The 26,482-nt window shown below is 43.8% G+C and overlaps 1 protein-coding gene across 5 annotated transcripts in view; it reads left to right on the top strand.

Moving 5' to 3' along the window:
- The first annotated feature begins 331 nt into the window (after positions 1-331).
- il1rapl1a (interleukin 1 receptor accessory protein-like 1a) overlaps positions 332-26,482 on the top strand; it is a 159,776-nt gene continuing 133,625 nt past the window's right edge. For 4 of the 5 annotated variants that reach the window (XM_076746127.1, XM_076746124.1, XM_076746126.1 and 1 more), the window contains exons 1-2: positions 332-1,109; positions 21,878-21,979. In XM_076746127.1, the coding sequence (XP_076602242.1) occupies positions 21,898-21,979 (82 nt within the window). In that variant the 5' untranslated portion in view covers positions 332-1,109; positions 21,878-21,897. Of the gene's footprint in view, positions 1,110-11,872; positions 12,243-21,877; positions 21,980-26,482 lie in introns of those variants that run through there. The other variant, XM_076746123.1, reaches the window with a different exon arrangement.

The raw sequence follows: 26,482 nt of genomic DNA, 5'->3' as shown, positions 1-26,482 counted from the left end.
TCATGATGTCAATCACCTCTGAGTTTTGCCACAACTGCAACCATATTCATCTCAAAGGGGTGATGCTGTTCAGTAGGACCTCATATCACTGAATCAGCTGATTTTCTCAAACGGACATTTAACATGAATGAGATTTTGAGTTCAGACTCCATTTCAAGCTCCTCTCACATACGAGGCGGGGGCGATCTGCACTGTAGGTTTCAGTCTGAAGCCCATTCTCTCTTTTTCTGTTAGTCTCTCGCTTTTCACCTCTACCCCCTTCCCTCTGTTCTCTCTCTCTCCCTTTCTCACCCCTACCCTCTTCTCCCCGTTCCGACGAGTGAGGAGCCTTTTTGCACATCCCGTCCTGTTCAGCGTTGTGGCTTTGAGTTGACTTATAGGTGTCTGCCGGAATTTCTTTTCCCCTCATCCATTGCACTGTTTAATCGATGAAAATGACAGAGTGCAGGTGCTGCCGCGGCGTGTGTTAGAGCCAGCAGGAGACGGTGTGTGGTGCACTAGGACCGTGGAGAGATCCTTCTCGTCGTGTGCATTGCAACTACAGAGCTGTGAAGGAAACCCCCCATCGGATCTGGCCATTATATCCATACATTTCTTTTTCCCATCTCCACCGCGGCGCTGCTGAGTGGGGATCGCACCAGCCAGTGCGTTTGGGATGGTGAAGCACCCAGGAGAGGATTAGGAATTGAGCACGATTTGCGTAAAAGTCAGCTGTCAGATTTTGGGAGGTAGGGGGTGATCAGTTGGCAGCTTCGCCCCCACTCGTTTTCATATACATTTTATTTTTAATTTTCTTGGTTGTAGTATTTCCCCCCCCCTTTTTTTTTTAACCCATAATCCGTTTTATTTCAAGCGCGCAAAGTCACATCTGCGTAGGAGAGCGCTTGGCGCACTTCTTCCCCAAAGGACAGAGACAAGATCTCCATTATTCTGTTTGGATTTAAACCGGACGATTGGCTGAATGGGTGACCTCGCTGAAACACAGACTGTCACTGGCTTGCACCCATTTTATGGAAACGTGTTTTCTCTATTGACCCGGAGTTGTGATGTCCAAAGCCTTCCCCACTGACTGACAAACGGCGTCGTACCATTTTGGAACCGAGTTGAAGGTAGGCCAGTTTTCCTCTTGGCTTGCCGACATAACACGGTTTTTCTGAGCATTTGATAAAGTTCGCAGACCTCAACTTAACTGCTCCTTCGATTATTGCGGCATTCAATGGATAGCTTGTGACTCTGGGTTTCTGTTGGACAGTTGCAGCAGTTATTCTAGAGGGGACGAAAAAAAAAAAAAAACTCACGGTGGTGGAGATGCGATATTCATCAGTTTAAAAAGGCTCTGAGTCAGTCAAATGCTTTAAAGAGAAGTTCAGCACCTGCCACTGTCCAGGCGATGAGATGAAGCTGAATATAGATGATTAGAAGCTCCAACATTCAGGAAAGCAATAGATAAATAAATAAACCAATGGCAGCCTACGTGCCGCAGTGTGAGAGGGAATCTCAGTGTCTCTCTTCCTTTGGACTGAGTGTCCGTTTTTTTCTTTTTTTTTTTCAATGTTTGCTCATGAGCTCAATCATGGAGATGCCGGAGAAGCCCTCTGCAGTGCAGTCTCATACACCGGCTCGCCGGGTTCACTGGAGCTCACTGAGGAGAGGATTTAGATAAAGGTGTAAACGAGGCGACAGCTTTCCCTGAAGGTAGTCTACCAGTAAGCCTTATTTGCCTTTCTACGGAAGAGACAGGCTGCTGGCTCCACTGAGGTGATTTAACAATAAAATAGACCCAAGTTTTTTAATGGTTGCGCCACAAAAGAACTTCTCTCTCCCTCTCTCTCTCTCTCTCTCTCTCTCTCTCTCTCTCTCTCTCTCTCTTTCTCTCGCTCTGTATGTGTGTGTTTCTCACGTGCACGCACACACTTCCCCACACACACTCACAGCGGTTGATTGCATTCGCAGAGTCTAAATTCCAGATATCGACACTACACGAGAAGCCCAAACTCGCGCACACGCTGTCATTTCCTTATTGCCCCGCCAAAGCTTATCCGTATCATTACGCTCATTTAACTGTATTGGAACGACAGCTCCGCGCTTCATCAAGCGTGTATTCTAACAGCCTTCGGTTTCTTTGCCATCTCGACCTACTGTACGAGTTTCCCATGGGGACAAACAGCGCGCTCCCTTGGGTGGAACCGTGCGAATACCGACGCATGACGCAGGAATCTGAGTGATGATTGATGATGATCCTATTTCTGGAAGTGCGTCTGGATCTCAAATACCGGACCACTTTGAGATGTAGTGGCAACCCGTGGGAATTGTCTACTACATTATTTATTTCCTGTTGTTTCTGTGTTTTGTGTTTGTTCGACCCTGCTACAAGTCCTTTCAAAGAGTGATTGTTGGTGGTCTGTCGGTCAGTGGCTGTTGGGTTCGTCTCGAACATGTGCTGTAAGTGAGCGCATGCTTCAATGTAGGCGCTCTCTCTCTCTCTCTCTCCCCCCCCCCCCCCCCCCCTCTCCCTCCCCCTCTGTGTGTGTGTGTGTGTGTGTGTGTGTCCCTCCCTCCCTCTCTCTCACACGCACACACACACCAGAGACTATTAGGTTGCCTGAAACGCAATTAAATCCAACCAGTGCTGTCTGGCTGGTTGTTCGCCGGACTGAATTTGGAGAATCCACCCAGGCTGGGCCTCTGTACCGTTAATCAGAGCAGATAGTGTTTTTTAGTTTGTCAGGTGACCTATATCTGTGTGTGCTGGCAGAGAAGACGTGCCAGAGGCCAGTTGGAGGTGAGCCACATCTCCAATTCATTATGTCAAACAATAGCAAGTCATGAAAGAATATGTCTGTGTGTCACTCTGGATTTTGGGTGTAATTTTTATGAGCACGGGGCCTTGCATTAATGAATCCGTAAAGTCACTTCTGTCTGATGTTACAAAGTGCAGCAGATAAAACTGGCAGGCTGTCGCTGCTGCCAGCAGCGCCTCGTCATGGGGAAGATGACAGGAACTGTCCGTGGTGCTGAAACAGACAGTTCCTTTGTTCCACTCTGGGCTGATTTTGTAAGTTGAAATGTTCAGTGGCTGCAGTAGCTCTCTTTGGCTAAAATGTTCTGTTTAAATATTTGAGCAGCCACTGAGCCACATGCCTGTGTACCAGTCTGAGCATGACACAAGTGAGCATATGGGATTAGAGTGTATTCATAGGCCAGCACTGACTGTTTGTAATGAGTTCTGTCCATTTAAGATACATTTGGAGAAGACTTGGGGAAAACAGGCCAGCTGTGTTGTCTTGTCATATCTGTCTGATCGTGCTTCATATATATTGCATGTTCGCCATTTTAGCTGACACATTAAGTCCCATTACTGCACTGCTCAGGGTATAATGACACATTATGTCATACATGCCCTCTGATTTTTGTTTTTTTTTTGTTGTTGTTTTGTTTTTTCAGCTTTGACCATGCTTTGCAGTGTTTGTTTTATATGGCTTCATCATGTGTGTACTGAGCGGTGATGAAATCCATTAGCTGATCATTATGAGGTGCTGCTTGGCTTGACCATGTGAGAGTCGGTTTTGTGGAAATAGAAAATATATCAACAAAATGACAATCTGACAGACAGAGGTGTAATAGCTTGGGGACCACTTTATTATACAATTATACAACATTAATCTGTAAGAAAATATCTCTTTTCCGACTTTCTTCTTTTTCTTGTCATAAACGCCACAGCAAAAAGTGACTACATGTTCTTTTCTTGTGTGGAAAATGTACAAAACGTGTGCCAAAATATCGTGAAATAAGGCACAGAACATAAAGCTTTTGAAGGCAATGTTGGAGTTTTGTCAGTATTAATGTTGAATTCAGGGATTCTCTCTTTCTCTCTTGGCCCTGAGATTCTTGGCACATTAAAACAGCCGCATATCACACTGGCTGCTGCATTTTATAAATGTGCCTCTGAGTAAAGTGCCATTGAGACTCCAAATTTGAAATACTGATGATCGTGCTTGCTGAAGGCATTTCTCCTGCTCAAGTTCCTCTTTGGATTCCACAGGGTTAAACACCCACTTGGGCCTGTTATAAAGCACGCGGCACACACCGTGCCTGCTATAAACACAGTGAGGGAACCAATATGCAGCCCAAGTAGAAATCAGATTAACCCTGGGGGAGCCATGACGTCCACCGTGTGCCTAATAATTGCCTGCATTGTTTTTCTGTGATTATGTTTGCTCTGTATGTATGTATGTGCACGGGCGAGTGTGTCTAAAAATACCTTTACGTGATAACAGCAGCTCAGTGCCCAGTGGGACCACAGTAAGGCAAGTTGTTTGTGAGTTGATGATCATCTAATAAGAAGGAAGAGCTGGTAGAGAGTCTTCTTGGACTGGTCCTGTGTTGTGATGAATGATGTGTGTGTTTGCTCCTACTGTTGATTGAATTAGGCCACCCCGCAGACCCATTGCTTTCCCAAGGAGCACTCGAAGGAGATCCTGTGGTGAAGTGTATCAATAAGCGGGTGGATGGAGTGTAAGTGGTGGTGTTGCCGTGGGCAGACAGCCGGTGACGAGGAGGGGGGAACGCGCTTTGGGAGAGTAGCGCCGATAACACGGCAGATTGGGAGCCCTTGGTGCTGGCGTCTGTCAGTCCCTGCCGTCGAGGGACAGAGGGGTGGAGCCACACAGAGATGACCCAGAACCACACACTGGGCCAAATTCAGTTCAGCCTCCTTACTGAATCCTACTCACTTCAGCTGCTATTTTCTGTGTATTATCACAAGCTCTACACATTAATCTGTGTCCGCGTGCCACAAGCCACTTGCTATTCCGCTATCTGGTCATTTCAACAGAACTGTGATCAGATGACAAACGTGCTTGTATCAGAACAAAGCATCGAGCGAGCGCAGCGTTTTGATGGCTTTGTTTTGAAGGCTGGTTGTTTTGACGAGGACCCCCATGAGGCCACTGGCAGCTGAGCTCCCACTGTGGCAGATTGATATTTGTAATTTAAGGGAAGCTGTCACACAGCATCCTCCAGATGGAGAGTGCCGCGGAGGCATGCAGTCGATTAAACACGGTTTGTTTAGAAATAATCATTTTGATGTGGGAGCTGAGGATTCATTTGAGGCATATTGGCTCAAGGGTTCAAAATGTTCAATTATGCACAGACGCATGCAATCACAATAATAACACGTAGACGTAGAATACAGAGCAGTGTCAGGGAATAGAAGCTTTTAGCCTGTCTGTCATGTGATGAAGCCCCTCAGATCACTGCAGAAAGGACAGGTCAGTGATTTGTTTCCCCAATGCAGAAAAGGTGGAGGATAGGCTGCCGTTGAGAGCTAATTCATTAATTCAGCCCCCGCCATGCATGCACACACACGCACACACACTCACATGCACATTGTTTTCATCACTGAACTATTGGAATTGATATTTGGAGGAGGGTCATGTTTTAAAAGACCATCTCCTCCTTGTCACATTGATTGACAATAAAGGAACAATAAACAGCGCAGAGAGAATACTGCCTGATTAATTGCACTTCAAAATAACCAAACATGTGCAATAAATCAGGTTTCCATCTCACAAATTAGGACGATGGCAGTTATATGGTGGTCTGAAGACCTGCAAGCTTGAACTCTTCAGGCCTTTTCCCTTACAGGTCTAAATGATGGCTGAGAACTGTGATGAACTGAAGCGAGAAAACAAAACAATATGAGATTTCAGTTCTGGTCACACAATTGTCAGCTGAAGTCTGTCCCTGGGATGTCTTTATTCAGAATTGTCCCCCTAAATCATGAGCTATACATCAAATGTAGTGCAGGGCAAAGGTCCCTATCTTTTTTTTTCTTTTTTTTTACAGTGTTCTTGCAGGTCAGCCAGTTAGAGTGGAACACATCCTTTGTAAAACGTTTATTAACTCACATTAGCCAGTTCGTTAAAACACTAGTAGCTCCACAGAACACCTGTATCCTGTTGCAGGAAGCTGACGGATGCAGCACAGAAAGACCAAGTTCAATCTCCCAAATAGCCCTTAATGTTATTTAAGTACTAGTGCAGTGCCTGTTCTCAGCGTGTCCCTTCAGAACGGGCTGATTGCTCGGCCTCCGGTATCGCTGCCTACAGTTTTCTCTCATCCAAACCGTTTGGTGCTGTAACAGTTAATAGAGGTCCCCTCTCAATACATTACAGTGTGCACTTCTGGCTGTAGTAACGCACTTCTAATAAATATGTCCTGTAGATCTCAAGAGCTTGCACTCGACTGCACTTTGTTGGGTCTTCAGCAATACATCCTCCAAGTGTGAAGTGGATCATATGAATGTTTGTCACAGGAGGACAGATACATTTATTCAGACAGACAGACTCTCTTCATTTTGCTTAGATTATTCAGCTTCTTTGGGGAAATCATAGTATTTCCTTTCAGTGTGGAAGCAAATGATCTGTGGCTCAGTACCGTTTCACAGTCTGGTGGTTGGGAACCACCGGTGTGGAGCACTGTAGACCACAAATGTCTGAGTGAATTGTTTGTGTAAGGTTGTGAAGACAAAGTGTACAATGTTTTTATTGAAGCTCCATTATATTTGATGCTTTTAGCCATTTGTTAGTTTTAGTTGTGCTGGAACAATGAGTGAAAATTAGTTATTGAGCCAAACCCGCTGCTGTTACTAAATGTCAGTGGTAATTAATGTGCCGGGCCTCCTATAAATAAACAAATAAAAGAATATAACTGATGTATCAATGTGAGCTTGCCCAAAATTTCTGCTGTAATTGCTGGGTTTTATCACAAAGGTGGAGAGCTGCAGGAAATAACTCCAACAGTCAAACCAGAGGCCAAAATGATGTGTAGAGTTAACAGGTGAAGACATGAAAGCAGGATCCACAGGATACTCGACATTGGATGCTTGAACTCACCTCCTCTCCTCACTGATAACCTCTCTGCACACTCCTATCACTCTCTCTGCAAATAGCGCTCCACTCCACTTCTAACTTTCTTACCCTTTCTCTCATACTCTTTCATTCTACCTGGAGAGCTTTCTCCGAGCGTCACTTCTCTCTTCTTCTTTGACAGCTGTCGATATGGTAAACAAAGTCAGGCCAAATTCACTTCCAGAAGCCCGGCGTGTCAGTGCAGTCATCTGAAAGCCTAACCAGTGAGCAGTTACAGTACGGAGACTCAAATGATGTCGATTTTTTTTTTAGCTTCGATTCACTTTACTCACGAGGCTTTCTTGTAAAAATAACTGGTACGTCTAAATCACTGAGGGGAAGAGGATGGCCAAGGAATAGAAAAAGAGTGAAAAAGGAGTGAAAAGAGAGACATACTGAGCTCTTATTTGCTCCACTGGCTTTGAATCATCCTTTCCCAAATAACACAGAGAGAAAGAGAGAGACTCTGAAGGATAATAATGCAAAGCAACTGGCAGAGCACGTGCAGCATGTTTGAGGGGAATCTTTTATTAAGGTTGGACTGCTAAATTGGAAAGTGATTAAATGTATACATGCATATAAGTACTTCACTTCTATAATGCCGGGGGCTGCGTGTTATTAATGCTGTTTTTCATGAAATTCACAGCATCCAAATGAGGCAATTACACAAGCGTCAGATGTTTCAGCAAGCGACCAAAAACTAGATGTTTACGTTCAAGTGACAGGGCCCTCTAGTGGCCATAGTAATTATGACTCTTGTGAGTGCAGAGAAGTCATTTGACATGACTGTAGCACCACAGAGTCCACAGAGGGGGGAGGTCAGGGTGAAAGCGTGGGACACAGGTGAGTGGTGTTTGTTTCCTGTTTACTACCGACAGTCAGCTTTGGTGTCTTTTCTAACGACGGCCATGATCGTTCGTTACCGCAGCTAACTGTGACCATGACAATGTTTTACATTAGATTTCCATTCCGAAAGCGTCTGTCTTCACCAGAAAAATTACGTTGTTCAAGTCAAACAGCCCTGAAAACACATTTTCTCACTCGACTTCCTACTATGAGTGATGAGTCCTACATCAACGCACAATTTTCAGCCAAAGTTATGAGAGGTTTGTTTATTCCGCAAGATTTCTGTATTTGTGTTTTTGCCTGACTTCTCGCTGGGTTGAAGTGATTGGAGCTCTTTTGGGAAAAGGGCCATGTTATGTGCTTCTGTGCATCAGTCTGGATTTTGCAACATTTGAATCAAAATGCGTTGACATTCACAGAGCTGTTTATTACTGAGGAATTACAGAGAAACACCAAAGAATTGAAACCAAGTTTTCGGGTGCCTTAATGTTTACAATGCTGTTACAACCCTGGAGGGGCCTGAAATGCTCCCCCCACCACCAGGAACATGTCTCCAGCCAGGATTATCTAAAAGATAAAGGGCAAAAAAACAAATAAGTGAACCGATGGAAGGACAGATTCCTTAGTCCAGCTGGCACACTCCCTTACCGACTGGTCCCCCACACTCACTGGATGCTGCCAAATCTTCACTGGGGTGGGGGTTGATTTTAAGTGTTGTAAGAAGGGTTGTAAGAAAACCTTGTTTAAAAAGACAAAGTAGACCAATATCTCAACGTTTCATTCATTTCTGTGAAGAAAAGTTAATCAAATTATTTTTAAAGTTTAGATTATTATTTAAGGTGTAAAGTAAAAAAAAAGAATCTCACAAGATAAGACCTGAACACAATGTACGTTCACCTTCACTCTGCTAAACAGCTGCGTAGCCTCGTCCTGCATTCGATAAGTATGCAGTTAAAACAAAGAGCGAATGGAACAATGGCCGAGCCGTTTGACAAAAAAAGAAGCCCATGAAGTTTGTATGAGTGTTACAAATTAAAAAAGACTACTGATGGAGATTTGTATGAAAGGTTTCTAAAAATCTCAGGAAATCTCATCTGATGTAATTTTCACAGGACATAATCTGCTCAAAATTCACCCAAAATGCTCATTTTATGCAAACTTTCCTGCAATTAGTTCATCAGTTGTTCTCTACTGTGGTTGTTATGCATTGAATGTGAAATAAAATATCCTTTAAATATGTCACGTAGCCAGGGGTCGTCTGTTTATTCAGTGACAGAGAGGAGTTCCTTAAGAACAAAGGTTGGGAACCTCCGATCTAAGTGACCAGGAAGAGCAATGACAAGTTCAAGTCAACACCACATGATACTCAGCGAGAGAGATAGAGAGAGAGGGGGAGAGAGAGGAGGGAGGACAGGGGTTTGTAAAGTCCAGCCAGCAGATGCCAGAAATCATGGGAATGATGGAGGGAGGAGTTTCCAGGTTACCTGCAGAACACAGCACGCAGAACAGCTTCATTTATAAAGGTTTTGGAAGACAATGACCTCCAGTGCCATTGTGCCGATATGGAGGCCATTCAGACATTTGGGAAGGCGATGACAAATCACCTGTTTTTTTGAGTAAGTTTGGAGGATGAGTTTTGGGTTTCATGGAGAGAAAAAAGAGAAAACAGACCAGACAACGCTGATCATTTCTCACATCGTCCTGTCCGGCATGGGAACGAGCTTGACTGGATTTTACTTGTGACTTTTTTCGTATTAGCTTTCTCCCTCTCTGTTCACATGCTGCCATCAGCTTTGTCATAACGCAGGGAGGGCAGGCCGCACCAGTCACAATGGAATCACTCTCTCAGCTGCCACATTGCATCGGCTCTGGGAAAATCTTGCCACTGTCCCATGGGCAAATGAGTAAGAGACAAGATTTGAATGGCTCCAGTGTGCACATACAGTACACAGGAATGAATGGAGAAGCGCAGCCTCTTCCTCTGTGACACACACACACACACACAAGATTAGTCTTGGCAAATTGCCTTGTCTTACAGGATGAAATTGCATCTAAAGGTGTAATTTAATCATTTCTTCTTTTTTTTTCCCTTTTTTGTAGAATTGCTTCAGAAAGTGAAACACCGTTGTCACATTCCTGGGAGACATAGATGTTGAAAATCTCAGAGCTGGCAGTTACTTGTAAGACAGTTGTCAGAATTTCTGAGATCAGATTTGCTCACAACAGTGAAATTGTAAGCCGTGATCTCTCAGTGGACTGGACCACGAAAAAGAGAGAGAGAGGGAGAGAGAGAAGGGACTTTATCTCAATTCTCTGTTGCTTGGCTTGTCAACTTGTCACTGAAATCCACTCAGATGGCCCCAGCTCTGAGCCATAAAGAAGTAAAAGACAAAAACACAGATGAGGTCATGCGAGAATTGGCAAGGGAAAAGGAGGGAGAGAGAGAAGCAATAAGAGGCAATGAGAGGTGTTTCTACTGTTTCCTAAAAGAACACTCTGCCCTGTTATTTTGTCAGCTGCAGTGGTCTGTGTTATGGTGCAATGAGTCCCCAGGGAGTAGGGACTGCCATAAATATTGCACTGTGTGGAACAGCCATCTCAGACGTAGGCTCACATTGTGTACAGGATGCTGGCCATTAGTGCCACTGGTCAGTAATGAGTGGGTCCCGACTCCCAGCCAACTGTTTAAAGCCTTCAAACACTCGTCCAGTCGAGTTCACACAGAGGCGCGCGCACAGCAAGAAGTTAGGGACAGCAGACGTCCTCCTCGTTTGAGGATGAGCTCAAATCTGATGTACTTGGATATAGAGAGCTCGTAATAAACAAGCACAAACATGGCAAACTGCATTTTAAGTGCACAGAGCGGTGGATCTTCAGAAGATGGTCAGTAAGTGTTAGTGTCTCACTTTGTTAGAGCTGTGACATTGCAGCGCATTTGTCGAAGGTCAGTGACATCTATGTGTCTGCTCATCCTGCATATGCTTTTCTGTGTGTGTGTGTGTGTGTGTGTGTGTGTGTGTGTGTGCGCCTGTGCACACTGATCTGACACACAAGCCCAGTCAGTCCTGTTCTTGGCTCCAGCAGTGATCTGGCACTTCTCCTAGGCTTGCAGCCCCTGCCATGCCTCCTCCTCTCCCTCTCTCCCTCTCTCCCTCTCTCCCTCTCGCTCTCTCTCCCCTGCTGCCTCTCCTCGTCCCTTGTCCCTCCTCCTTTCCCCCCTCCATCCACACACCAGTGCAGATCAGCCTGCCCAGGCCTTGCAAGGGTGTCAGAAAATTAGAGAAAGATAGCTGACTGGTTTCACCCAGGCGATCCGGGCATGCCTGCTCATTGCTGGCTCTCTTTGCAGTGCTTTGCTATCATATGACAGTAATGTGGCAGTATTATGGACCTAATTATAATATGCCACACAAAAGATGCTGAACACATGGCCTGTGAAGAGCTGCGGCTATTCACTGGCCAGGATAGGAATTGACAAAGCCCTCTCCATATTTCTTTGACAAAGCCTCGGATAACCTCACAGCAGGGGTACACACACGCATTGCACACACACACTCAGATTCACTGTCTTACAGTTATTTTTCTGTTCACATAAATCCTGTAATAAGGATCCATCTGAGATAACTGGACTGTTCCCCGCAGGGCCCTTTTCCCTGTCTGAGACCAACAGCAGCTGCACTGTAGAATGAATACAGCAGTGGTCGGAGAACAATCAATGATAGTGAGTGTGTGTGAGTGCGTGTGTGTATTCAGGATTTTAAACACAATTTTTTTTTTAATCCCCAGCCAAAGTGGATGGTAGATATTGAAGTTTAGCAGCCACCTATGAATTTGTAACAGCCAAAACAACTGTCTGTAACTCAAGAGAAACGTACACAATAAGTAAATCTAGACCTGCAAACACGATTGTATGGAAGTAACATATGCATCATTATATGTGGAGGATGTGGCAATTGGAGCTCCACTCTGCACTGTGTCACACATGGGAGTGCACATGAGGGTCGGGGTGAGGCAAACAGGTGAGCGTGCCGGATTCACGAGAGACAGCTGAAGGTCACTGAGACGTGCTTAAGGACTGTAGTTCACACACAGCAGGGCTGCTGTGAGGTGGGGTTGACGGGGGGTGTAAATAAGAGCAGATAAGGAGGTGAGCACGTGTTGAATAAAACATTCTCTGATTCCTCATCCACCCCCTCGTCTCCAGCTCGTGTGTGATAGCATCCACTCAATAAGACCTCATCAGTTTAATAGGGCTTTCATGCACCTTCCGTTGCTCTCTTTGTGTGTGTGCTCTGTGTTTTCAATTGGCTGTAGCTATTGTTCCGCAACACCCGCAGGTTGCTCTCATTGGTCCAGTTGCTGATGAAGCCCATATATCTTTCACTGGCAAAACTGACAGCATCCTGGGCTCTTTGTAGGCAACAAAGTAGGAGAGAAGACTTTTCCACCTCACTGCAAGTCTGTGACAGGTTTACCCTCGCTTTGGTAAGTTGCGATGCAGTGTGTTTGTGCTGTGTGTTGTAGTGTCGCCTTCTGGTGTGAGCAGAGTGAGTTGTTTTTTCGGTCCAGCAGAAGTCAGCATGGATATGATATCTTAACAAATTTGCTTATGTACGTTTTTTAGATAACACATTCAGTGCATGCCTTAAGATATTTTTGCAGTCAGTTTTTTGAAACTCATTTTCTCAAAATCAGTGAAAACATTTTTTCCAGTTTATTGAGTTAGTGGGAATAATCCATCACCAGGAGTCGATTGTTGCCAGGCTTCATGAGAACGATCGTAAGGTCTTGTACATAAAGCTCCACTCATTGTTTCACATTAGTACACACACTCAAAGACATCGTGAAAGCTATGAGACATGAGGCGGAGTCCAGCTTCTGCATCCTGATTCACAGTCTGTTCTCCAAAATGAAACCTTCAACAAATAGTTAACATCCTCGGCAGTTACTTTAGGACTTCTGCTAGTCATAACCAGGCCAGACAGGCTGTATAGAATCCAAGATGCTGCCATCCAGAGAAGTGAAATGGGGGGGAAAAAAACTAATTTTTCACAGCTCTGACATTAAATGGGCACCTTTTTAAAAATAGGAGCACCTTGTCATATTTACAGCAGAAAGAGGTTTATTGCGCAGGTGTATTGTCACATATTTGACTCCAGCTGTAGCTTTCAACGGGCAATGCCAAAACCAATAACGTACAGCTAAACAAAGATAACAAATATAAATATACAGCTTTTATGTACAGGCAAAGAGGCATAAAATAAAGCTGGACCACAAACAGTGACATGTACGGGATGCTGGTGTGATTGGCAACTGCTCTGTAGAAATAGGCTGAGAGCATCTGTCAGTGCAAACAGTTTTGGAATAACAACCGTGTGGGTAGTACAAGAACGTACAGTCCTGGATACAGAGGTTCCTCTGTGTTTGTCTGTTGGTGCATGGTACATGAACTTAGACTTGAACAGTAAAAGATAATTGTTTTCCTGAATATTTCAATAATCGAGAGTGTGTGATTGAGATATTTAAAAAAAAAAAAAAAGCCTATTTGACATAAAATAACGACAGTGACATAAAACAGTCAGCATGCAGGAAATGAGCAAATCAAACTTGATTTGTACTGAGTAATGTTTGTCACATTCACGTATTTGCCAATGTAGTGACTACCTTTTGGTATCTTTCTTATGTTTTGTAACCCTTTTTAACACCCCCCCCCCCACCACCACCACCACCCCCACCCCCCATATACACACACACACACACACACACGCTTTCCTCTCCATGTCTTCCAGTTCTCTCTATTCCCAGTCTGTCAAGCAGAGAATCGATTTTTAAACAGGGAAGACTCTGGGGACCGAGCAGAGAACCATTATTGGCCTCATTTAGGCTCCATTGCCACCACGATGGCTCCTTTAGACAATAGGATAGGCTCTGTCATGGATACCAAAGCGTAAATGCACTCTCCAGATGAAAACCGCTCAGGCCAGCATTTCCTGTCTTCAGGGAACTTTGTTTCAAGACGCTGCTGTCGGTTTGAGAGGATGGACCGCAGTGCCTCTCCACACACCACTAATATAGGCACATCCAGCACATTTCACAGCCGCAGGCCAGATAGAGTATGGATATAGCGAATGTATGGGCTTTTTTTTTCATGCCATATTCTGCATGCCACCTTTCACATTTTCATCAGCGCCATAGTTTTTTGTGCAGTCTGCAACATATGGTAGTGTGTTTCTACTGCAAACAGCGGCTGCTGGTTCCTCATCAGGGGATTGTGCTCCTCTGTAGCAGCTATGTGTCTGTCAGACAGCTCAAGCGTGCAAAGCCAATCATAGTCCTCTTTCTAGGATTGCATTATGTTGTGACCAAACTAAGCTGGTGAAGGTGAAAGATCCACTGCTGAATCGGGCTACAGGATCCCCAGAACCACACGTTTCCCCTCAGGCTTACAGTTTGTTTCTAAATATGCATTCATGAAGAAACAATAACGCAGATTTAGAAATGTCACTGACGTTATCCTGAAACAAATCTCAAAGTCTGGTAGCTTGGAAGTGTGCGCTTGCATGAGAGGGAAAGCAGTGATCTGCACCAGAGCGCTGAGGTGCAGGAGGGATACAAGCAGCCATAGTTTAAACCAAAGCAACAACATTTTGGACACAAATTGATTTAGATGTTTCCTCTTTAAGATTGTCTGAGTTGGATGTATTTGATCTCACAGAATAGCAAGGAGTTGAATCAAGAGTGAGTTTGTTTCTGCCCTAACGTGTTCGGTATGTACAAATGGATACACATTGTCACTCCCTGCAGAAAACAACCATTACACATTTAGAAAACTGTGTTGGCATTGCACTGAACACTTGGATGCCCTCTAAAAGCATCTGTCAATATCAGACTGCAATTTGGCAAATGGAGGGCATTATGTTATACGCCTAATAAAATAACAATCTATATAAACTAATCAATAACCATTTGGAGGTATTTTTAAGTTGATGAGAGGATACAGTTTAGCAAATCTACAGCGATGCCCGGCTCTGTTGCTTGGCTACATGATTCACCCCACACATGTGTTGTGGGAGTGTGTTTTGGGCCTCTTAATGACTAAAAAAGGAAAGAGACAGGGATTGAGATGTGATTGCGAGTGGTATATACTGTATGTACTACTGCATAACACCTCCATATGCACAATATTTGTGGTTTTATCATACTCCAAGCTCAAAGGGCACTTAGTCTGCAGGTCATCTCTTGGTTTTGACTTGTGTTCCGAATAAGTAATCCAACATTGTTATGACTTAAACCAGTTTACTCACAGGAAAAATGTTAAGTCTGGGTTTATGTTCGAACTGGTCAATAACGTGCAGAGCCGATGCATCTTACCCCGAAATTCCACTGAGCTTGCACCGTTGATCGCTGCCATACTAGACAATGAGTCTACTTTTAATGGACGACGCGTCAGTCTGCACAGAGCAGATCGAGGGAGGCAGGAAGTCAGATACAGGAATGGTGCAGAGAATCTGGTAAAATTTCAAAATAAAACACCGAGTGAAGACTCCTGAATGGACATCAACAATAAACACAATTAAAACAGACAAAAAAGAAATAATTTAACCACTAAGCCACCGCACCCATGGTAGAAGCAGGAATATCAAGGAAAAATGACCAAATCAGCAAAATCAGACAGGCAAAAAGCTTCACATCTGAAAGGTGCCCAGTGGGGTTTGAAGCCAGTAATAATCTAGAAAATAATCTAGAAGGTTTAAATGGTGCAACATAAACTAAAGCACATACTGTCCATATGAATGCATGGGAAAGCTGTGGACACCTGACTGTGTACCAGTATGTGTGCCTGGGTTTCACAATCGTTTTTACTCTGTCTGTGTGTCAGTCGTGGTCTTGCTGCCCTCAGTGGGGTGTGTACACTAAATGGGTGAGGAGAGTGCTGGCCCCTGCTCTCCATCAAAGACAGTATTGACTGGAAGCATGAGAGTATCTCTGCAGCCAGTCATCCTTGGACAGCTGACAATGGGCTTGGGCGAGGGGGATATAGCTGAAGGCAATCAACAACCACTGGAGGAAAATGCTTCACTGCTGGTGGAATGTGTCTGAACTCAGACCTCAGTCGCAACAGCCCACCAATCTGCTCTTGACCGATCATGTGCAAGTGTAGTTTTGCCTTGAAGCTCTTTTAATTAATTATGTACACGGTGTTGCATTTTATGTGTCTGAATATGCTTTTTAAGTGTACAGTAGCTGCGTGTCTACGTCTGGGACGAGGAGAACAGCAGGGGTGTAGATTGGCTCAGAATCGTGCGGTAATTAATCTCACTCAGTGAAGAGGTGCATGTTGGGACTGAGGCAGGGCATAGCTCACCGCACCTTGCTCGTTAACTCTAACCACCTATGGGCAGCCTCTGGAGAATAACGAGGGCTGCCCATGGTCAAAAGCGGTCAAATGTGTTTTAACGAATGCTCACTCAGCCTACCACCGAGCTTATTTTTTATTCTGAGGCAGTGATTCGCATTACTGCTGCAGAATAATACTCATGGGACCTGACTCACACTGTGACACATCTGGCAAACAGCAGAGCAAACACACACACACACACACACACACACACACACACACACACACACACACACACACACGCCACATGGCACAGGCGTGGGAACAGGTAGACATACAGTAAGCATAGCTGCAATGTGCGGTGCCATTTACGAGTAATCCCAGGATGAATCTCTTTGACACAGTGACACACAGAAACACCTATGACTCACTCACTTGTTGTGCGTGTGTGTGTGTGCGTCTGTGAGTGTGTGTGCTTTCTGTGCTTATACTACTCGTCTTTATCTTTGTCTCTGGCCATGCTGCATGTTGATGTCACGTTGGATGTTGGCACAGCAAAAACTACAGATAGAAAATAACAATGAAAGTGAGAGAGTTGCATCTGCACACACGTATACTTTCCCTTTGGAACAATTCTGGTTTTCCCCTTTAATTGCTGTGTTTGACTCCAGTGTTGAACCGGTACCATATCAACAGTCAGCTTATGTGTGTCTCAGAGCATTGTTTCAGAAGCTTCTCCTTACTGTCTGACTGCACTCACACATATAAATAATGTAGTACTTCATAGAATGGAGGATGGTTTTCATATACCGTATACGTATATACATATTCTCCTCTCATGACACCAGGGCTGTGATCTGAATGCAGCTGAAGAGTATTATTCCATCTGCCCAATTCTCATTTAATATTCAGTAGTTACTACTCATGCAATATTGATCCAACACCACTACCAGTCTTGTAATGTGCATGTGAGAGAAAGGTTAATACCTTGTATTTACAGCTGTGTACTTGGGCTGAACAATTAATCAGAATGTAACCCTGATTCCAAAAATGCTGGGACGCTGTCTGAAATATAAATAAAAACAAAATGCAATCATTTGCAAACAAACTGTGTTTACCAGCAACAGCTTTACAAAGTATTCCCAAGCCCATGTAGTATTATAATGTATACAATCATGTGTCAAAGTATCAAAGTGGTGAACCTCTCTCCATCCTTGCTTGTGAATGACTGACCTTTCGAGGATGCTTATGATTATGTCAGTGACAATTAAATGCAAAAATGACCCATTCCCACAAAAACGGGCACGAATGTCGCATTATCTTTCATAACAATTGCAATAGGACTTTTTTTTTTTGCATGCAACTCTGTGACCTTACTATAAGTCAGCAGAGATGACTGAAACACAGACCTTCATGTTTTATCTTCAGTTAATGAACCTCATACATTGATGAATTAACAGACTCGACTTTTATTTGTCCATTTAAAAAGTATTAAAAAAAAAAAAACTATTTTAGTATGAAGTGTGAATGAGTAAGTCACTTTTTTTAAGGAAGAAAAATGTTTTACACACAGCACCAAATGAACTTAAACCAATTCATGCATTAGAGTAAAAACACTAGATGGCATATTCTTTATTTTTAAACCAGATGAAATCAGCGAGCATCTCGGCTCCAAGGAAACACTGAAATGCTCCAGATGAATTCTTTTCAGATGCACATTTTCACTGTCTGCATTTCTGGCCCTGTCAGGGCACAGAGCCACGTCTGCTGAATGCTATGAAGACGTACTTTACCTAAGACCACAGAGCAGGCTGCCTTCAAATTGGATTAAATCCCTAAATCACATGATCAATCATCCACAGCTCGCTGTGCCAAGATGGCGGAGGTTTCCTTCTCCGTCTTAAAATGGCACAACTGCATTCTATAGCAACAGTAACAGAGCTGCTTGTGGTTCTGTGTTCTGCCTGCAATTTGTGAATCTCTGTGTCCTGTTCCGTTTTGAGACATAAAGAAAAATAGAAAGACTATGGGAGTAACAGAGCCATAGTGCGCACACACCACATGCACACTGCAGAGGCAGTGCGCTCGCAACAAATAGCATGAGGTGATAATTGAATTTGGGAAACATTAAGGGAAGATGGGAGGAGATACAGCTATCCTGGGAGATACAGTCCCATAACAATGGCAACAGACAGTAAATTCCTCTGCTCCTTTGTCAGGGAGATTCGGCAAGCAGTGCAGGGCCATGCCCATCATTTTCTGGTAAAAAGCAGCAGGCAAACAGCATGTGTGCTACTGTGTGCATGCTTCATGCATCGCTGAAGCGTGGACATCACGCCATGCCTCTGTGTGTGCCTGCTCAAACACACCTGCTCCTGACGCCTCAGAGGTAAAAGCTTGGCCGTAGTTAACCGTAGGAGAAACGCCAAAATGTTCCATGACAATAAGAAGACATATCTGTTGTACTTCTTACTCCTGTACAGCACACCAACATTCTCTGTTATCAGTCTGGCATGCGTTTGATTTTGCATTTAGATGTTTTGAGGGGATCATTTCAATGAGCAATGGCATCTCACAATCATTGTGGGTTTTTTTTTTTTTTTCATCTTTGCAATAAAACTTGTGCTTTTTCTTGCAGTTTAAACAGAGACTCTTCTGGTTTATGTTGCTACCTGGCCATGTGGGGGAGCGAGATTTAGAAATTACTGTTATTTAAACTCTGAGCACAACAAAATGATGAGAGATTGCCGTGATGCAGGTTTAACCTCACCCTCTTCACCCTGACTCACTGCAAATTCTCAGGAGCAGCACATTTACTGAACTGAGTGGAAAAGCCCGCTTTACATAGTCTACAGTGATGTGTAATATGTGTTAACACTTTCTCCCAAACTGCCCATCAACAAACAGTCTGTTCTGCTCTGTGCACTGAGAAGTCGGTCTGACCTGTGAACCTTTCTGGTTTCAGCTCCTAGAAGTTGCTCTTTGAGTGCTTTTAGTCATTTCAACTTGTTTGCAGTGACAGCGAGTGCAGAGGGAGGAGAGGTGAGGCGAGACGAGGTGTGTTGGGTTTTTGTGGGGGTCCTGCGAGGCGCACAAAGCCCCTCTGTGTGTGAGCATGGCGGTGTGGTGATGTCATGGCTGGCAGGAACCTCTGAGCTTGTGAAGGCATGACATGATTGGGACAAAGAGGAGTGTCGCTGGCATTGTTCTGTTGAATTAGGCTGTGACGGGGGGCAGCTCTCCATCCTGCAGCTACAGGAACACAACCTGCCAATCATTCAGCTGTGTTAAGTAAATCAACCTGTAGAAGCAGCTTCAGATGATCTTTTTGGGGGGCATTTTTTTCTTTACTGAGCAGCGTACAGTGTAGATATAAACAGGAAATACATTACAAGGAGACAAGCAACATGGGTCTTTGCCAGAACTAGAGAAAGACAGCAAGCCAGCTAATTACAAAGCATAAGCTAGACAGGTACAGTGACCACTACAGTAGGGCTGTACTAGGGTTCAGGAATTAAGGAAGGAAAGAGCAGGAAATAAGGTTCTCCACCAGTGTTTTTTTCATTAAGTTACAACTGAAAGCTAAATATCATGAGGCCAAAATGCCATCAGTTCTTCTTTCTCCTCCTCTCTCTTCTGCTTGTGCACGTGTGTGTGTGTGTGTGTGTGTGTGTGTGTGTGTGTGTGTGTGTGTGTGTGTGTGTGTGTGTGTGTGTGAGACTCATTAAATTTCTGGGACAGTATTGCAGCAGTGGTCGTAGGACGCATTTCTATTGAACGAGGGATACAGTCTTTAGATTGAGGACTCAATCTTCCGTCTAAAGGATTTGGGACCTTTGAGAGTGTTGGTGATTTGTGTGTGCTCATAGCCATAAACTGACCGTGGGGTTACAGCTGCAGCTAAAAACACACAATTAGAACTGACCAGCTTGCCAGCCTTTTAGCTGAACAAAGAGGAGCCAATCCTTTAGCTGCGGAATTTGCCAGAATGTTATTGGCAGAGCGCTGTTTATCGACTGAATGTTGTTTCCTAGTAGAATGTGATCGAGGAGGACAGAAAGGCTTCTTTTCACAGCAGTATCATGTAAACACACACTGAGAGAGGGTCCTTTCATCAGCTATGCTAATCTGGAGTGCACGTGACTTGCCACAGACTCCTGGGTCCCTCCTGGCAAAGAGTCTCTGCGCCGTTGGTTTCTGTCTCCAAAGGCCAGGGTCCTCTTCTTCTCCTTTCTGGTTCATTGGGTTAATTTGCTGTGTGTTGTGTTCTCCTTTTATCATAGTTAGACTGACAGAAACTTGGATCATCACTATGTTCTTTTTTGTTGTCTCTTACCTGTGGATGCACACAACTACCCAGATTGGCAGCCTTAGCAGAGTGGGGGCTTCGACTGTGGCACCTTTTGCCCTTCTGTCGCCGTCTATGCTTAAAATGGAACAGAGCAATGAGGGAATGGGTCTTAAGCCAATTTGCAAGGAAAGTGTGAGGTTTAGGGAGATGCGCTTATTCGCTTATATGTCTGAGACTTAGATGAGGAGATTGGTACCACACACAAATAACGACTGTAAATATGAATCTCCTGACAGCAGCCAACTAGCTTAGCTTAGCACAAAGAGTGGAAACCAGGGGAAACAGCTAGCCTGACTGTCCAGACGACCTGCACCTCAAAGGTTGCTAATTAACATGTGATACTTAATTTATTTAATCTGCACAAAACTGAAGTGTAAAAAGGATGGTTATATGCCCAACTTTCTTGTGACCAGGACCAGTTGCAAGGCATCAAGCAGAGACACCAGGAAGTTACTGGTCCCCACCCAGTAATAGCTGTGTTAATGAGTGAGCTTTAGAGGTGCTGGTAGGCAGATTTTGTTAACCTTCAGATACAGCGAGGCTAGCACTTTCCCTCTGTTTCTAGTCTTTGTGCTAAGCTAAGCTACGCAACTCCCCAATGCAATTTCCAAAATGCATCAACACTTTAAACTTTTCTTAATGTCGCTCTCTAATGTCTTCGTTTGTTCTTTGTTTTGTCTAAAAAAAAAAGCTTCTGTTACAGTTAGATGATGATTGATTTTGAAGAGTGTTGCCAACGGCTTGCGCTGTAAGCTCATAAACACTTTTCTTTTTTTCTCCATTTAACATCAAATTTACACAGCAGCACCAGCTCTATTTCAGGAGCTGGCTATTAGAGGGTAATTACTACATGTTAGATTATGTCATTTACTCAGCGAAGATGAGAAGTAGAGAATGAGTCACCTCCATCAATTAATATGATATATGAGTCAATAAGGAGTATGGGTGCGATATTTGCCACGTCTCTGCCAGTCACAAGGAGATAATTTGAAATTCCCTTCAAGGTTTCCCCCATTTTTAATGAAGCTTGCGGTTGGTGTTTCTTACACATGTAATTATTTCATTATTGATTCGTCAGCATCTGAGGGAATGGTTTCTCATGAAATATATCCCCGCTATGATAACCTGTCTCAGTTGCAAGCATGAGAGAAAATCATTACAAGAAAGACCCCCCCAGGGGAATGTGCGAAATGTTGATGCGAGTGTCCAAATGGGTATCTGCGTGTGTGTGAAAATGTTTGTACAACAGTATGTGTGCTTATTCGCTGTAGTGTTTGGGCTATCACAGAACATCGCTCCACACCAACACTTAGTCGGTGTGGAGTACCAACAAGGAGGTGCTTGATCTCATGTGCAGGCAGTGACTGATTACTCTCTTTCTCTCTTTCCTGCCATCCCTCCTTCTCCCTGCCCATGTCACCTCTCTTTCAGGCTGTGAGGACGGGGGGAAGATGAGACCTCCCAGCCCTCTGCTGATCCTGCTGTACGTCACGCTGTCCAGGAGTGTAAAAGTGGTCTCTAAGAGAGGCTCAGGTATTTAACGCACTCCATCCTTTATCTTTGTGTGGCTTCAAGTCTGACGCCTGTGCATGCAGCCACTGTATGTTAATGTGTTGCAATAATACGGATACACGTGTGAGTGTCTTCATTTTATGGTAGCTGCCAACCGTCAATGACTGGCACCATCACTGATCAAATTTGAAGGCTTCTGGTAAATTTCACTGACGCAAATGAATCATTTTTATGCTGATGTTTTATTAACTTCTGCTAAGTCTAGGTCTTAAATTGCAATGATTGTCACTGCTGTGTTTAGCTGGTGAAAAGTCTTTAATTATCATTTATTGTCGACATTGTAGCTTATAGCACACTTCCCCCAACATTCGGCAGGCTTCAGATGCTACCTGAGAGCACAGGTGTCTCACTGGTGTGTATGTGAGTGCACACACGTTTGTGTTACATGCTTAAAAAATATTCTTCAAAAGGATGATTGGCAGGTAATTGCAAAGGATGGTGCCCTTCCCACTTCTGTGTGAGAATGATTCACACAGAAAAATAGGAGCGATGCTGAGCAATTTAGACAAGTGCAGCATTTTTACCTACATCTTAGGTGAACAGCATGTAAATTAATGAAAAGATATACACTGTAGTTCTTAGAATTAGCTAGACCCACCACAGTCTTGAGAGAGTGACAGCTACCAGATGATCCAATTGCTCAGTGACTGGGTCACCAAGGGTTACTGTGAAACTCATTTTGGCTCTAAATGCCAGCAAATTGAGCATCAATTGTGAACAAATGCAAAGGTCAAAAGAGAAAAAGATTGAGGGTAGAAACTTTTCATGACAGGAATACATATAGGGATTCAGGCAGTGTCAAGACAAGCTGCCATTATAGGGAAAACACAGGTCTTGTGCAGTGTTTCGCAATTTCTGTACCCAGTATTCACAGATTAATTTAATGCTGGTGCTTGGTCTGTTTAAAATTTCACTTGGCAGGCAAAATAATGTCAGATAACACTTATTTCCCTAAAACCCATTTCTTACATACAGGAATGTGTGTGTGTGTGTGTGTGTGTGTGTGTGTGTGTGTGTGTGTGTGTGTGTCATCATTACATACTGGGTTTTTATGTTTGTCCGTGTGTCTGGGTGTGTTTGCACTGCAGACGTATGAGTGGGCATATCTGAAGATTTAAGGACTGACCTTTAGCCAAAGGTTTTATTTTGAAAGAAGCACCATCACTAGACAGACACAGGCACAAAGAGCAGAAGGGCAACATAGTGAATAATGTGCTTCAACTAGCAGAAGAAAGACGATGGTCAGTGACACAGAATACAGACGCACTTACCCATACACCTACTAAACAGAAAGGATCTCACACAGGACACAAACTTTAAACTATCCAAACCCCGTTATTGTCAGAGTAACAGCTGAAAGGCCTGCTCACACCAGAAGTGGCACAGCAAAATTCATCTGTACAACTTCACAAAATATGTCATTCTGAAAGCTTGGTGACGCATTTGTAAGGCTGTTTAATAAAATATTAAAACTGTACTGAGGCTAAAGTGGCCTACTGTGTCAGGATTGTGCATCACTTCTCTCAATAAAGACTTACTGGAAGGGGAAAAAGCTAAACTAGCAGGCCTTCTGTCTGTCAGTTAACAAGCATGTTAGCTTGGCCACTAATGATGAGATAAGTTCACAGTTTATTCAAAAGATGCATCTTCACAGTCAGCTTCAGTCACAGAACTGTCTGCAAACCATTCTTCTTTTGTGTAGCAGTACAAAGGGCCTACCCTGACAGAGGACGCTAAATAATGCTGGATTATATCACATAGCTAACAAGGTACCGTTGTTAGTGTCCTCCACTTTGGACTCTCCATTCCCTCAAAAATGATCTCTGTCAAGGTGGCTTGATTTTGTCATTGTAAATGCAAGTCTGACCAGGCCACAGTACTTTATGTGTAATGGGTTTGAGTCATCCTCTGGCTGCTAATAAAAGACTGGAGTGTCATTGGAGTATTGTTGTGAATCTATGTTGGACATGTGCAACATTTAAAGCAGCTGTTTTTCTCCTGAAAAGACAATATTGATATATGATTTTATGGACATAGATGACTGATGTTGCACTATAATTAATTGTTTAAGATAATAATCATACCTGTTATTAGCTCAAATAGGTCATGGGTAAAAGGCTAAACTCAAGTCAGTGAAATCACCCTATTAGCCTGATCAGGCACTCAAGACTGTTTAAAAAGATCAATGAAATCTAATTGATTCAGCAATTTTGTTGCCTGAAAATCAATTTCACAACTATTAACCAACTGAATTGCAGCATATGAGGGCTTTGATCATTTAACTGTCATAACAAGCTTCCTGTCACATGGATGTAGAATACAGAAACACAATGAAAGACATATTTAATAGAATTTAAGTTGATTTCTGTTCAACTATTGAGCTGTCCTTAATAGTTAATTGACTGCATGTATGTGTCTCATTAGGTATTTGTATCATCTGTGACATTTCGGTTTACGTAGGACTTTGAATGCATGTTGCTGCAAAGGTATGTTATTGCTTTCGAGCACGCGTGTGATTGTATGTTCTTGCATATGTGCCTATACACACACACACACACACACACACACACACACACACACAGAGGTACCTGTGTAGTTGTACGTTTTGGTCCGTGGAGGATTTCCATATAGATCAGAGACAGAATAGCACATCAGATCAATCAAGTGGGTCCTCTGGGTCCTTCGGTCAAATATTGATAGCAGTAAAGTCAATATTAACCCCCAACTGAGGGGTCAAAGGCGATGGAGTGTCACAGGGTAGCGTGGCTATTTAATGGCACCTTAAAAGGCTTGTCTGTCTGCCTGAAAGATTATAAATGGAGGCATGTGGAAAATCAGACAAGTTCACATTAAACTAGTAATCTGGGACATGGACACTGTCAGCCCCCCCCACCCCCATCCCCACCCCACCCCACCCCCATACGTACAGATTCCCTGCATTGTTTCCTTTTGATTTATGCTTGAAAATCGATGGCCTGAAATGCAGATTTCATTTAAGCTGTTTGCATGCAGTCAAAGTTTCATTTGGTATATAAATAGCGTGAGGGAAAAAGCCATCTTTTGACATCTGTTCCTCTAAATGTACAGGAGTGTATTGCAACCTTTCGTCAGTGTAGATATTGCAGGTATTGCCATTACAATGTCAACAAGAAACACAAGTCAAATTCATTTTTCTGCCTCACTCTCTCCTTCTCTCCAGCACTAGTCGTCTCTGACAAATTGTGCAGGAAGAAGGTTCACTGTCTGTGTTAAAGATGAAATGTGGTGGTAAAGGAGATTAATTGGCTGATGAAGCCCCTGGTGGGTGATTGTTTTCTGGTTCAAAGGTTTGGGATACTTGTCTTCATGTGCTGTGGATGAAAGAGATGGAGCAGCAGGACTCTCATGACTGCTATTAAATTAACTTCAAATGACCACCTCTGGCTTCTTCCGTGAACCCAGGTCAAAGTCATTTAAGGGCAGTTGTTATTGTTGTTGGGTAGGAAAAGAAAGTTTGAGGCAAAGAAGGAGCCATATGTTTGGACTCCTGTTTCTGATGAACTGTTTGTGGGGCATGGTATCACATGAGACTGCGCTATTGTTTCTGCAGGATTGCGGGGAGAGTAGGGAATTTGACTGCACAGCCTTGAATAGTTATGGGTGGGGGATCAGCTATGAGGGCTTGATTGGCCCTCAAGAGACACCAGATGCAGCAGCTATTCAATTGATTTTCCCTCCCAATGTCCATTCCCAGCTTTCCAAAATCCCATAATTAGTCAATGTGGAGTCTGCTTGGGCCTGTATTACCTGGACTAATGAGTTTCCCAAAGGTGTGGAGGCTGCATATGTCTCTTATTCCCTCATTGTTTGTGCCACGCTTGGCAGTGCTCATAGTTTTAATGACCAGTTGGATATCAATTTGGGTAGTGCTGTGTGCACACACATCTGTGAATGCACATATGAGCTGTTCATACACAGGTTGTGTTTGACCCACAACCTGGAGTGTGGAGTGTGTGTATCCGCTGCTGCTACAAATGAGGGTTTTGACTCCAGGCATTCCGCTCAGTGTGTCCTCTCGCCTCCGTGTTATTGTTCAGTGGACTGACCAAGGCCATGCTGACACTGTGTGAGACTCACTCCCAGGGACTCTGAGCAGGTTTCTGACAGAGACAAGCTGTCAGGGTCCATCCATCAGACTCCAACTGTCTCCGTGTTGGCCCGACCCGGCCCAGTTAGGCCTGAGCAGGCCCCTTCCAGCCCCTCTGCTGGAAATCAGCCCATAAAGACCAAGACTTTAATCAGACAAGACAGGGACTCTTTAACTGGAGTCTGCTCGCAAACCCAATTACCAGTTTTCAGCAGGCTGTAAGCCACACTGAGGAATGTTAAATATGGGTGAGAACTATCAGACAAAACACAAAATCCGGTGGTTTGCACACCCCAAACACAGTGCAGTGTCAAACATTGTTAAGACAAAGAGAATGG

This window comes from Chaetodon auriga, chromosome 13 (genome assembly GCF_051107435.1).
Source record: "Chaetodon auriga isolate fChaAug3 chromosome 13, fChaAug3.hap1, whole genome shotgun sequence".
Lineage (NCBI taxonomy): Eukaryota > Metazoa > Chordata > Actinopteri > Chaetodontiformes > Chaetodontidae > Chaetodon > Chaetodon auriga.
The sequence above is the reverse complement of the archived record's forward strand: the minus strand, read 5'-3'. Positions and strand labels throughout refer to the sequence as shown.